Source organism: Oncorhynchus nerka, linkage group LG3, assembly GCF_034236695.1.
Source record: "Oncorhynchus nerka isolate Pitt River linkage group LG3, Oner_Uvic_2.0, whole genome shotgun sequence".
In the NCBI taxonomy this organism is placed as follows: domain Eukaryota; kingdom Metazoa; phylum Chordata; class Actinopteri; order Salmoniformes; family Salmonidae; genus Oncorhynchus; species Oncorhynchus nerka.
This window is the reverse complement of record NC_088398.1, coordinates 86,123,972-86,138,075: the sequence shown is the minus strand read 5'-3', so window position 1 is coordinate 86,138,075 and position 14,104 is coordinate 86,123,972. Positions and strand designations below refer to the sequence as shown.

Genomic DNA, 14,104 nt, shown 5'->3' with positions numbered 1-14,104 from the left:
GTCATTCTCCACTCTGCTACCTTGTATGGACGTCATTCTCCACTCTGCTACCTTGTATGGACGTCATTCTCCACTCTGCTACCTTGTATGGATGTCATTCTCCACTCTGCTGCCTTGTATGGACGTCATTCTCCACTCTGCTGCCTTGTATGGACGTCATTCTCCACTCTGCTGCCTTGTATGGACGTCATTCTCCACTCTGCTGCCTTGTATGGATGTCATTCTCCACTCTGCTGCCTTGTATGGACGTCATTCTCCACTCTGCTGCCTTGTATGGACGTCATTCTCCACTCTGCTGCCTTGTATGGATGTCATTCTCCACTCTGCTACCTTGTATGGATGGACGTCATTCTCCACTCTGCTGCCTTGTATGGATGTATGGATGTGTCATTCTCCACTCTGCTGCCTTGTATGGATGTCATTCTCCACTCTGCTACCTTGTATGGATGTATGGACGTGTCATTCTCCACTCTGCTGCCTTGTATGGATGTATGGACGTGTCATTCTCCACTCTGCTGCCTTGTATGGATGTATGGACGTGTCATTCTCCACTCTGCTGCCTTGTATGGATGTATGGATGTCATTCTCCACTCTGCTGCCTTGTATGGATGTCATTCTCCACTCTGCTGCCTTGTATGGATGTATGGATGTGTCATTCTCCACTCTGCTGCCTTGTATGGATGTATGGACGTGTCATTCTCCACTCTGCTGCCTTGTATGGATGTATGGACGTGTCATTCTCCACTCTGCTGCCTTGTGTATGGATGTCATTCTCCACTCTGCTGCCTTGTATGGATGTCATTCTCCACTCTGCTGCCTTGTATGGATGTATGGATGTGTCATTCTCCACTCTGCTACCTTGTATGGATGTATGGATTCTCCACTGCTCATTCTCCACTCTGCTGCCTTGTATGGATGTATGGACGTGTCATTCTCCACTCTGCTACCTTGTATGGATGTATGGATTCATTCTCCACTCTGCTGCCTTGTATGGATGTATCATTCTCCAATCTGCAAATCAAATCAAATTTTATTTGTCACATACACTCTGCTTAGCAGATGTTAATGGACGTCATGCTTCCAGTTCTGACAATGCAGTGATAACCAACAAGTAATCTAACTAACAATTCAAAACTACTGTCTTATACACTTGTATGGGGATAAGTATGTACATAAGGATCTCCATGAGTGATGGTACAGAGCAGCATGTATGGATCGTACAGTATATCCATATGAGATGAGTATGTAGATAAAGTAAACAAAGTGGCATTCTCCACTCTGTGACTTGAATGGATGTCATTCTCCACTCTGTATATACTTGTATGGATGAATAATGGACGGTCATTAACTTACTCTGCTGCCTTGTTTAAAGTGGATGTATGGATGTGTCATTTCCACTCTGCTGCCTTGTATGGATGTTGGGTTGTCAATGACTGCTACCTTGTATGGATGTATGGAGTGGTGGCTGTTTAACAGTCTGATGGCCTTGAGATGGATGTATTTCAGTCATTCTCCCTCTGATGCACTTGTATGGATGTCTTCTGGACTCTGCTGCCTTGTATGGATGTATCATTCTCCACTCTGCTACCTTGTATGGACGATGCGTTGTCATTCTCCACTCTGCTGCCTTGTATGGACGTCATTCTCCATTGCTACCTTGTATGGACGTCATTCTCCACTCTGCTACCTTGTATGGACGTCTTCTCCACTCTGCTACCTTGTATGGATGTCATTCTCCACTCTGCTGCCTTGTATGGACGTCATTCTCCACTCTGCTGCCTTGTATGGACGTCATTCTCCACTCTGCTGCCTTGTATGGATGTGTCATTCTCCACTCTGCTGCCTTGTATGGATGTCATTCTCCACTCTGCTGCCTTGTATGGATGTCCACTCTGCTGCCTTGTATGGACGTCATTCTCCACTCTGCTGCCTTGTATGGATGTCATTCTCCACTCTGCTACCTTGTATGGATGTATGGACGTGTCATTCTCCACTCTGCTGCCTTGTATGGATGTATGGATGTGTCATTCTCCACTCTGCTGCCTTGTATGGATGTCATTCTCCACTCTGCTACCTTGTATGGATGTATGGACGTGTCATTCTCCACTCTGCTGCCTTGTATGGATGTATGGATGTCATTCTCCACTCTGCTGCCTTGTATGGATGTCATTCTCCACTCTGCTGCCTTGTATGGACGTGTCATTCTCCACTCTGCTGCCTTGTATGGATGTATGGATGTCATTCTCCACTCTGCTGCCTTGTATGGACGTCATTCTCCACTCTGCTGCCTTGTATGGACGTATGGATGTCATTCTCCACTCTGCTGCCTTGTATGGATGTCATTCTCCACTCTGCTGCCTTGTATGGACGTCATTCTCCACTCTGCTGCCTTGTATGGACGTCATTCTCCACTCTGCTGCCTTGTATGGATGTCATTCTCCACTCTGCTACCTTGTATGGATGTATGGACGTGTCATTCTCCACTCTGCTGCCTTGTATGGATGTATGGATGTGTCATTCTCCACTCTGCTGCCTTGTATGGATGTCATTCTCCACTCTGCTACCTTGTATGGATGTATGGACGTGTCATTCTCCACTCTGCTGCCTTGTATGGATGTATGGATGTCATTCTCCACTCTGCTGCCTTGTATGGATGTCATTCTCCACTCTGCTGCCTTGTATGGATGTATCATTCTCCACTCTGCTACCTTGTATGGACGTCATTCTCCACTCTGCTGCCTTGTATGGACGTCATTCTCCACTCTGCTACCTTGTATGGACGTCATTCTCCACTCTGCTACCTTGTATGGACGTCATTCTCCACTCTGCTACCTTGTATGGATGTCATTCTCCACTCTGCTGCCTTGTATGGACGTCATTCTCCACTCTGCTGCCTTGTATGGATGTATGGACGTCATTCTCCACTCTGCTGCCTTGTATGGATGTATGGACGTCATTCTCCACTCTGCTGCCTTGTATGGATGTCATTCTCCACTCTGCTGCCTTGTATGGACGTCATTCTCCACTCTGCTGCCTTGTATGGACGTCATTCTCCACTCTGCTGCCTTGTATGGATGTCATTCTCCACTCTGCTACCTTGTATGGATGTATGGACGTGTCATTCTCCACTCTGCTGCCTTGTATGGATGTATGGATGTGTCATTCTCCACTCTGCTGCCTTGTATGGATGTCATTCTCCACTCTGCTACCTTGTATGGATGTATGGACGTGTCATTCTCCACTCTGCTGCCTTGTATGGATGTATGGATGTCATTCTCCACTCTGCTGCCTTGTATGGATGTCATTCTCCACTCTGCTGCCTTGTATGGATGTATCATTCTCCACTCTGCTACCTTGTATGGATGTATGGACGTGTCATTCTCCACTCTGCTACCTTGTATGGATGTATGGACGTGTCATTCTCCACTCTGCTGCCTTGTATGGATGTCATTCTCCACTCTGCTGCCTTGTATGGATGTATCATTCTCCACTCTGCTACCTTGTATGGATGTATGGACGTGTCATTCTCCACTCTGCTACCTTGTATGGATGTATGGACGTGTCATTCTCCACTCTGCTACCTTGTATGGATGTATGGACGTGTCATTCTCCACTCTGCTACCTTGTATGGATGTATGGATGTGTCATTCTCCACTCTGCTGCCTTGTATGGATGTATCATTCTCAAATCAAATCAAATCAAATCAAATTTTATTTGTCACATACACATGGTTAGCAGATGTTAATGTCTGTCTGTCTGTCTGTCTGCTTGTGCTTCTAGTTCCGACAATGCAGTGATAACCAACAAGTAATCTAACTAACAATTCCAAAACTACTGTCTTATACACAGTGTAAGGGGATAAGGAATATGTACATAAGGATATATGAATGAGTGATGGTACAGAGCAGCATACAGTAGATGGTATCGAGTACAGTATATACATATGAGATGAGTATGTAGATAAAGTAAACAAACTGGCATAGTTAAAGTGGCTAGTGACATAAGAATGCAGTCGATGATCTAGAGTACAGTATATACATATGCATATGAGATGAATAATGTATTCTAAGTAACATTATATAAGGTAGCATTGTTTAAAGTGGCTAGTGATATATTTACATCATTTCCCATCAATTCCCATTATTAAAGTGGCTGGAGTTGGGTCAGTGTCAATGACAGTGTGTTGGCAGCAGCCACTCAATGTTAGTGGTGGCTGTTTAACAGTCTGATGGCCTTGAGATAGAAGCTGTTTTTCAGTCTCTCCTTGGTCCCAGCTTTGATGCACCTGTACTGACCTGCTGCCTTCTGGATGATAGCGGGGTGAACAGGCAGTGGTTCTTGTATGGGTGGTTGATGTCCTTGATGATCTTTATGGCCTTCCTGTAACATGGATGTGTCATTGTCCTGGAGGGCAGGTTGTAGTTTGCCCACTCTGTGATGCGTTGTGCAGACCTCACTCCCTCTGGAGCCTTGTATGGTTGAGGGCGGGATGTTGCTCCACCAGGCGGTCATTCTCCACTCTGCTGCCATTCTCAGTGTATGTCATTCTCTATCCCCTAGTAACACCTGTCTGTCTGTCTGTCTGTCTGTCTGTCTGTCTGTCTGTCTGTCTGTCTGTCTGTCTGTCTGTCTGTCTGTCTGTCTGTCTGTCTGTCTGTCTGTCTGTCTGTCTGTCTCCTCCTCTCTGCTACCTTGTATGGACGTCATTCTCCACTCTGCTGCCTTGTATGGATGTATGGATGTGTCATTCTCCACTCTGCTACCTTGTATGGACGTGTCATTCTCCACTCTGCTGCCTTGTATGGATGTATGGATGTGTCATTCTCCACTCTGCTGCCTTGTATGGATGTCATTCTCCACTCTGCTGCCTTGTATGGATGTATGGACGTGTCATTCTCCACTCTGCTGCCTTGTATGGATGTATGGATGTGTCATTCTCCACTCTGCTGCCTTGTATGGACGTCATTCTCCACTCTGCTGCCTTGTATGGATGTATGGATGTGTCATTCTCCACTCTGCTGCCTTGTATGGACGTCATTCTCCACTCTGCTGCCTTGTATGGATGTATGGATGTGTCATTCTCCACTCTGCTACCTTGTATGGACGTCATTCTCCACTCTGCTGCCTTGTATGGATGTATGGACGTGTCATTCTCCACTCTGCTGCCTTGTATGGATGTATGGACGTGTCATTCTCCACTCTGCTGCCTTGTATGGACGTCATTCTCCACTCTGCTGCCTTGTATGGATGTATGGATGTGTCATTCTCCACTCTGCTACCTTGTATGGATGTGTCATTCTCCACTCTGCTGCCTTGTATGGATGTCATTCTCCACTCTGCTGCCTTGTATGGACGTCATTCTCCACTCTGCTGCCTTGTATGGATGTCATTCTCCACTCTGCTGCCTTGTATGGATGTCATTCTCCACTCTGCTGCCTTGTATGGACGTCATTCTCCACTCTGCTGCCTTGTATGGATGTCATTCTCCACTCTGCTGCCTTGTATGGATGTCATTCTCCACTCTGCTGCCTTGTATGGATGTATGGATGTGTCATTCTCCACTCTGCTGCCTTGTATGGATGTCATTCTCCACTCTGCTACCTTGTATGGATGTATGGACGTGTCATTCTCCACTCTGCTGCCTTGTATGGATGTATGGATGTCATTCTCCACTCTGCTGCCTTGTATGGATGTCATTCTCCACTCTGCTGCCTTGTATGGATGTATCATTCTCCACTCTGCTACCTTGTATGGATGTATGGACGTGTCATTCTCCACTCTGCTACCTTGTATGGATGTATGGACGTGTCATTCTCCACTCTGCTGCCTTGTGGATGGATGTCATTCTCCACTCTGCTGCCTTGTATGGATGTATCATTCTCCACTCTGCTGCCTTGTATGGATGTATGGATGTGTCATTCTCCACTCTGCTACCTTGTATGGACTATTCTCCACTCTGCTACCTTGTATGGATGTATGGACGTGTCATTCTCCACTCTGCTACCTTGTATGGATGTATGGACGTGTCATTCTCCACTCTGCTGCCTTGTATGGATGTCATTCTCCACTCTGCTGCCTTGTATGGACGTCATTCTCCACTCTGCTGCCTTGTATGGATGTCATTCTCCACTCTGCTGCCTTGTATGGATGTCATTCTCCACTCTGCTGCCTTGTATGGACGTCATTCTCCACTCTGCTGCCTTGTATGGATGTCATTCTCCACTCTGCTGCCTTGTATGGATGTCATTCTCCACTCTGCTGCCTTGTATGGATGTATGGATGTGTCATTCTCCACTCTGCTGCCTTGTATGGATGTCATTCTCCACTCTGCTACCTTGTATGGATGTATGGACGTGTCATTCTCCACTCTGCTGCCTTGTATGGATGTATGGATGTCATTCTCCACTCTGCTGCCTTGTATGGATGTCATTCTCCACTCTGCTGCCTTGTATGGATGTATCATTCTCCACTCTGCTACCTTGTATGGATGTATGGACGTGTCATTCTCCACTCTGCTACCTTGTATGGATGTATGGACGTGTCATTCTCCACTCTGCTGCCTTGTATGGATGTCATTCTCCACTCTGCTGCCTTGTATGGATGTATCATTCTCCACTCTGCTACCTTGTATGGATGTATGGACGTGTCATTCTCCACTCTGCTACCTTGTATGGATGTATGGACGTGTCATTCTCCACTCTGCTACCTTGTATGGATGTATGGACGTGTCATTCTCCACTCTGCTACCTTGTATGGATGTATGGATGTGTCATTCTCCACTCTGCTGCCTTGTATGGATGTATCATTCTCAAATCAAATCAAATCAAATTTTATTTGTCACATACACATGGTTAGCAGATGTTAATGCGAGTGTAGCGAAATGCTTGTGCTTCTAGTTCCGACAATGCAGTGATAACCAACAAGTAATCTAACTAACAATTCCAAAACTACTGTCTTATACACAGTGTAAGGGGATAAGGAATATGTACATAAGGATATATGAATGAGTGATGGTACAGAGCAGCATACAGTAGATGGTATCGAGTACAGTATATACATATGAGATGAGTATGTAGATAAAGTAAACAAAGTGGCATAGTTAAAGTGGCTAGTGACATAAGAATGCAGTCGATGATCTAGAGTACAGTATATACATATGCATATGAGATGAATAATGTAGGGTAAGTAACATTATATAAGGTAGCATTGTTTAAAGTGGCTAGTGATATATTTACATCATTTCCCATCAATTCCCATTATTAAAGTGGCTGGAGTTGGGTCAGTGTCAATGACAGTGTGTTGGCAGCAGCCACTCAATGTTAGTGGTGGCTGTTTAACAGTCTGATGGCCTTGAGATAGAAGCTGTTTTTCAGTCTCTCGGTCCCAGCTTTGATGCACCTGTACTGACCTCGCCTTCTGGATGATAGCGGGGTGAACAGGCAGTGGTTCGGGTGGTTGATGTCCTTGATGATCTTTATGGCCTTCCTGTAACATCGGGTGGTGTAGGTGTCCTGGAGGGCAGGTAGTTTGCCCCCGGTGATGCGTTGTGCAGACCTCACTACCCTCTGGAGAGCCTTACGGTTGAGGGCGGAGCAGTTGCCGTACCAGGCGGTCATTCTCCACTCTGCGTAAATTACATTCTCAGTGTACTACACGTCTCTATCCCTAGTAACACCTGTCTGTCTGTCTGTCTGTCTGTCTGTCTGTCTGTCTGTCTGTCTGTCTGTCTGTCTGTCTGTCTGTCTGTCTGTCTGTCTGTCTGTCTGTCTCCTCCTCCCAGGTGATTGCTCGTCACTGGGTGACCGTGGAGGGTCAGGTGAGAAGATCAAGCGCCGCGTCAAGACACCGTACTCCCTGAAGGGGTGGCGTCCCACCACCTGGGTGGTCTCCACGGATACGCAGGTGGACGAGGTGAAGAGCTACAACAACAAGGATGCTGCCAAGGCTCCTCGCTCCAAGTCCTCCACTGCTGTCTACTTGGTGGGGGGTGGGACTACCACCGCTACCATGTCTTCTGACCCCTGTGACCCTGGCATTACCTGCCTGTGAACCCTGACCCCTGGGTGTGTGGCTAGAGGGAGTGGCCAGATGATAGGAGTGTGTTCATAAGCGCCAGCTGATAGCCAAATAGCCGACAACTCAGTGACTCTCATGCGGCCAGCTACTTCAGTGACTTTAACAAATTAGGGTGCATCAGATGCCCTTCCCCCGCACCCCCCTGGGTACTTTATTAATTATGCTGGCTACTTCCGATTTTAAGAAACCCACCGAGGAGTGTGTGGCCAGAGAAGGACTGTGCCTACAGAGGCTACATTGAGGAGGGTGTAGCCAGAGAAGGACTGTGCCTACAGAAGGCTACATTGAGGAGGGTGTGGCCAGAGAAGAACAGTGCCTATAGAAGGCTACATTGAGGAGGCTGTGGCCAGAGAAGGACTGTGCCTACAGAAGGCTACATTGAGGAGGGTGTGGCCAGAGAAGGACTGTGCCTACAGAAGGCTACATTGAGGAGGGTGTGGCCAGAGAAGGACTGTGCCTACAGAAGGCTACATTGAGGAGGGTGTGGCCAGAGAAAGACTGTGCCTACAGAAGGCTACATTGAGGAGGGTGTGGCCAGAGAAGAACAGTGCCTACAGAAGGCTTCATTGAGGAGGGTGTAGCCAGAGAAGGACTGTGCCTACAGAATGCTACATTGAGGAGGGTGTGGCCAGAGAAGGCTACATTGAGGAGGGTGTAGCCAGAGAAGGACTGTGCCTACAGAAGGCTACATTGAGGAGAGTGTGGCCAGAGAAGGACTGTGCCTACAGAAGGCTACATTGAGGAGGGTGTGGCCAGAGAAGGACTGTGCCTACAGAAGGCTACCTTGCGGAGGGTGTGGCCAGAGAAGGACTGTGCCAACAGAAGGCTACATTGAGGAGGGTGTAGCCAGAGAAGGACTGTGCCTACAGAAGGCTACATTGAGGAGGGTGTGGCCAGAGAAGGACTGTGCCTACAGAAGGCTACAGCTGTGTCTCAAATGGACCCTATTCCCTATATAGTGCACTACCTTGGCCCAGAGCCCCATGGCAGCATGCTCTAGTATTCATGCTCTAGAGTTTCCTGGTTACCATTCTGTCAGGAGAAGAAATGATGTGAAATGAAACAAAGAAAGATAATCAATTAGCAAGAAAGAAGCATTTCTAAAACGTTTCTTTAACCTCTTGATTCATCCCCGATCCGGGATCGTGAATACAGCCTCAAGCTCATTACCATACATGAAAATCGCAAATTAAATGAAAGTTTAGCCTTTTGTTAACAACACTGTCATCTCAGATTTTCAAAATATGCTTTTGAACCATAGCTAAACAAGCATTTGTGTAAGAGTATTGATAGCCTAGCATAGCATTTAGCCTAGCATTCAGCATGCGACATTTTCACAAAAACAAGAAAAGCATTCAAATAAAATCATTTACCTTTGAAGAACTTCAGATGTTTTCAATGAGGAGACTCTCAGTTAGATAGCAAATGTTCAGTTTTTACAAAAATATTATTTGTGTAGGACAAATCGCTCTGTTTTGTTCATCACGTTTGGCTACGAAAAAAACCTGTATCCAGGAGTGTAATTCTCTAGGCAAGCTCATTAGCATAACGCAACGTTAACTATTCATGAACATCGCAAATGAAATGAAATAAATATATTAGCTCTCAAGCTTAGCCCTTTGTTAACAACACTGTCATCTCAGATTTTCAAAATATGCTTTTGAACCATAGCTAAACAAGCATTTGTGTAACAGTATTGATAGCCTAGCATAGCATTAAGCCTAGCATTCAGCATGCAACATTTTCACAAAAACAAGAAAAGCATTCAAATAAAATCATTTACCTTTGAAGAACTTCAGATGTTTTCAATGAGGAGACTCTCAGTTAGATAGCAAATGTTCAGTTTTTACAAAAATATTATTTGTGTAGACAAATCGCTCCGTTTTCTTCATCACGTTTGGGTAAGAAAAAAAACGAAAATTAAGTCATTAAAACGCAAACTTTTTTCCAAATTAACTCCATAATATCGACAGAAACATGACAAACGTTGTTTAGAATCAATCCTCAAGGTGTTTTTCACATATCTATTCGATGATAAGTAATTCGTGGCAGTTTAGTTTCTCCTCTGAAGAAATGGAACGCGCATGGACCTGGAGATTACGGAATAATTTCGACGCAGGACACCGGGCGGACACCTGGCGGACACCTGGTAAATGTAGTCTCTTATGGTCAATCTTCCAATGATATGCCTACAAATATGTCACAATGCTGCAGACACCTTGGGGAAACGACAGAAAGGGCAGGCTCATTCCTGGCGCATTCACAGCCATATAAGGAGACATTGGAACACAGCGCCTTCAGAATCTGGGGCATTTCCTGTATTTCCTGTACTTCATCTTGGTTTCGCCTGTAGCATTAGTTCTGGGGCACTCACAGATAATATCTTTGCAGTTTTGGAAACGTCAGAGTTTTTCTTTCCAAAGCTGTCAATTACATGCATAGTCGAGCATCTTTTCGTGACAAAATATCTTGTTTAAAACGGGAACGTTTTTATCCAAAAATTAAAAGAGCGCCCCCTATCTCGAAGAAGTTAAAGAACTTGCTTTAAACAGAACCTAGCTATTCTAGAGCAACATTGGCTGCAAGCTGCTTGCCTATTGTCCTGTAGCCCGTCCCAGCCTTGTGCAGGTCTACAATTTTAGCCCTGATGTCCTTACATACATAGCTCTCTGGTCTTGGCCATTGTGGAGAGGTTGGAGTCTGTTTGATAGAGTGTGTGGACAGGTGTCTTTTATACAGGTAATGAGTTCAAACAGGTGCAGTTAATACAGGTAATGAGTGGAGAACAGGAGGGCTTCTTAAAGAAAAACTAACAGGTCTGTGAGAGCCGGAATTCTTACTGGTTGGTAGGTGATCAGATACTTATGTCATGCAATAAAATGCAAACTAAATACTTAAAAATCATACAATGTGATGGTCTGGATTTTTGTTTAAGATTCCGTCTCTCACAGTTGAAGTGTACCTATGATAAAAATTACAGGCCTCTACATGCTTTGTAAGTAGGAAAACCTGCAAAATCGGCAGTGTATCAAATACTTGTTCTCCCCGCTTTATATCCTGGTTCCATTATAAATGCTGTTCCATTATAAATGCTGTTCCATTATAAATGCTGTTCCATTATATATGCTGTTCCATTATATATGCTGTTCCATTATAAATGCTGTTCCATTATAAATGCTGTTCCATTATAAATGCTGTTCCATTATATATGCTGTTCCATTATAAATGCTGTTCCATTATATATGCTGTTCCATTATATATGCTGTTCCATTAGAAATGCTGTTCCATTATATATGCTGTTCCATTATAAATGCTGTTCCATTATAAATGCTGTTCCATTATAAATGCTGTTCCATTATATATGCTGTTCCATTATAAATGCTGTTCCATTATATATGCTGTTCCATTATAAATGCTGTTCCATTATAAATGCTGTTCCATTATAAATGCTGTTCCATTATATATGCTGTTCCATTATATATGCTGTTCCATTATAAATGCTGTTCCATTATAAATGCTGTTCCATTATATATGCTGTTCCATTATATATGCTGTTCTGGGGAAGGGTTCTAAAAAAATGTCTGGGGAAGGGTTCTAAAAACGTCTGGGGAAGGGTTCTAAAAAATATCTGGGGAAGGGTTCTAAAAAATATCTGGGGAAGGGTTCTAAAAAATGTCTGGGGAAGGGTTCTAAAATGTCTGGGGAAGGGTTCTAAAAATATCTGGGGAAGGGTTCTAAAAATATGTCTGGGGAAGGGTTCTAAAATATCTGGGGAAGGGTTCTAAAATATGTTTGGGAAGGGTTCTAAAATATATCTGGGGAAGGGTTCTAAAAATATCTGGGGAAGGGTTCTAAAATATGTCTGGGGAAGGGTTCTAAAATGTCTGGGGAAGGGTTCTAAAATATCTGGGGAAGGGTTCTAAAATATGTCTGGGGAAGGGTTCTAAATAATATCTGGGGAAGGGTTCTAAAATATGTCTGGGGAAGGGTTCTAAAATGTCTGGGGAAGGGTTCTAAAAATGTCTGGGGAAGGGTTCTAAAATATCTGCAGCATCGAAGGTTTCCATCATCATTGTTATTACTATTTTTCAAAGGTGCTTCAACAAAGTACTGAGTAAAAGGTCTTAATATTTATGTAAATGGGATATTTCAGTTGTATTTATTTTTTGCAAACATTTCTAAAAAACAGTTTTTTGCTTTGTCATTATGGGATATTGTGTGTAGATTGATGAGGGGGAAAAAACGATTGAATTAATTTTAGCGTAAGACTGTAACGTAACAAAATGTGGAAGTGGTCTGGAAACGTTCTGAATGCACCGTATATGCTGGTCCATTATATTTGTTGTATAACCTTTTTTACAAGGTTATAAAATAATCACCTAGTGAAGTCGATGTGTGATCAGGTTAAAGAGAGGTCTTAAAACAGTAAGAGAAGAGAGAAGAAGAAAATGGATTGATCTAACGATCAGTAATAACATGCATCCCAAATGGAACCCTATTCCCTATATAGTAGTGCACTATATAGGGAATAGGGTGCCTTAGGGCTCTGGCCAAAAGTAGTGCACTATATAGGGAATAGGGTGCCTTAGGGCTCTGGCCAAAAGTAGTGCACTTATATAGGGAATAGGGTGCCTTAGGGCTCTGGCCAAAAGTAGTGCACTATATAGGGAATAGGGTGCCTTAGGGCTCTGGCCAAAAGTAGTGCACTATATAGGGAATAGGGTGCCTTAGGGCTCTGGCCAAAAGTAGTGCACTATATAGGGAATAGGGTGCCTTAGGGCTCTGACCAAAAGTAGTGCACTATGTAGGGAATCGGATGCCATTTGGGAAGCATATATAGACTGCTCCTGTGGACTACTATGGATACTGTATAAAACAGCAGATTGACAATAGAGAATGTCTTTGACACTGGGTTGGCTGCACATTGTTTTTCAATACGTTTATAGTACATTTATAATGTTTATATATTTATTTCAACTAATCTGTATATTCTACATTTTTGTATTAAATAAAAACATGTGCAATAGGCTTTAGCTTTTTCAACCTCATTTTTATTGTGGTTTTTAAAAAAAAATTGCTGCGTTTTTTTGTTTGTTATGATATTGTAAACACTTATTGTTATTACTATCAGTAGGGGTCCTACTTCCTGTCACATGTCCTTGAATGAGACGTTTCATTGAACGACAATCCTTTACTTTCTCACCAAACCCCATCAAACCTGAGAAGGAAAAGCAACCAATCAAATCAAGAAGAAGTGGGTGGACAGAAAGGACAGTGCTGTGTTAGTATGTCCAATCAGAGTAAAGCAGGAAGTGTTTTAGCAGGAAGTGGTGCCAACTAGTCAATATATCTAATCTAATGTTATTAGTCACATGCTTCATAAACAACAGCTGTATTCAAACAGTGAAATGCTTTTACTTACAGGTCTTTTCCAACAATGCAGAGAGAAAAATAAAACATACAATTGAAATAGTGACAATACAGTGAATAAGGAATAAAAAGAACATGAATACAGGGAGTACCAGTATCAAGTCAATGTGCAGGGGTACGAGGTACTTCAGGAAGATATCTACACATAGGTTGGAGTAAATGATAGATAATAGACAGTAACCGCAGTATACTGTAGGTAGGGGTAAAGGATAGATAATAGACAGTAACAGCAGTATACTGTAGGTAGGGGTAAAGGATAGATAATAGACAGTAACAGCAGTATACTGTAGGTAGGGGTAAAGGATAGATAATAGACAGTAACAGCAGTATACTGTAGGTAGGAGTAAAGGATAGACAGTAACAGTAGTTTACTGTAGGGGTAAATGATAGATAATAGACAGTAACAGCAGTATATTGTAGGTAGGGGTAAAGGATAGATAATATACAGTAACAGCAGTATACTGTAGGTAGTAGGGTAAAGGATAGATAATAGACAGTAACAGCAGTATACTGTAGGTAGGGGTAAAGGATAGATAATAGACAGTAACAGCAGTATACTGTAGGTAGGGGTAAAGGATAGATAATAGACAGTAACAGC

At 43.6% G+C, this 14,104-nt stretch overlaps 2 protein-coding genes across 2 annotated transcripts in view; one reads left to right on the top strand and one right to left on the bottom strand.

Annotated features, from left to right (window-relative positions):
* The window catches only part of LOC115114950 (bone morphogenetic protein receptor type-2-like), an 83,670-nt gene extending 70,565 nt beyond the window's left edge, over positions 1 to 13,105 (top strand). Inside the window, 1 exon segment of the mRNA XM_065005880.1 lies at positions 7,781 to 13,105. Coding sequence (XP_064861952.1) covers positions 7,781 to 8,049 — 269 coding nt within the window. The 3' untranslated portion in view covers positions 8,050 to 13,105.
* Positions 13,106 to 13,108: 3 nt separating this feature from the next.
* LOC115116413 (uncharacterized protein KIAA2012 homolog) overlaps positions 13,109 to 14,104 on the bottom strand; it is a 66,549-nt gene continuing 65,553 nt past the window's right edge. The window contains exon 15 of the mRNA XM_065016365.1: positions 13,109 to 13,294. The gene's annotated coding sequence lies outside the window, so the exon portion shown is untranslated. The remainder of the gene's footprint in view (positions 13,295 to 14,104) is intronic.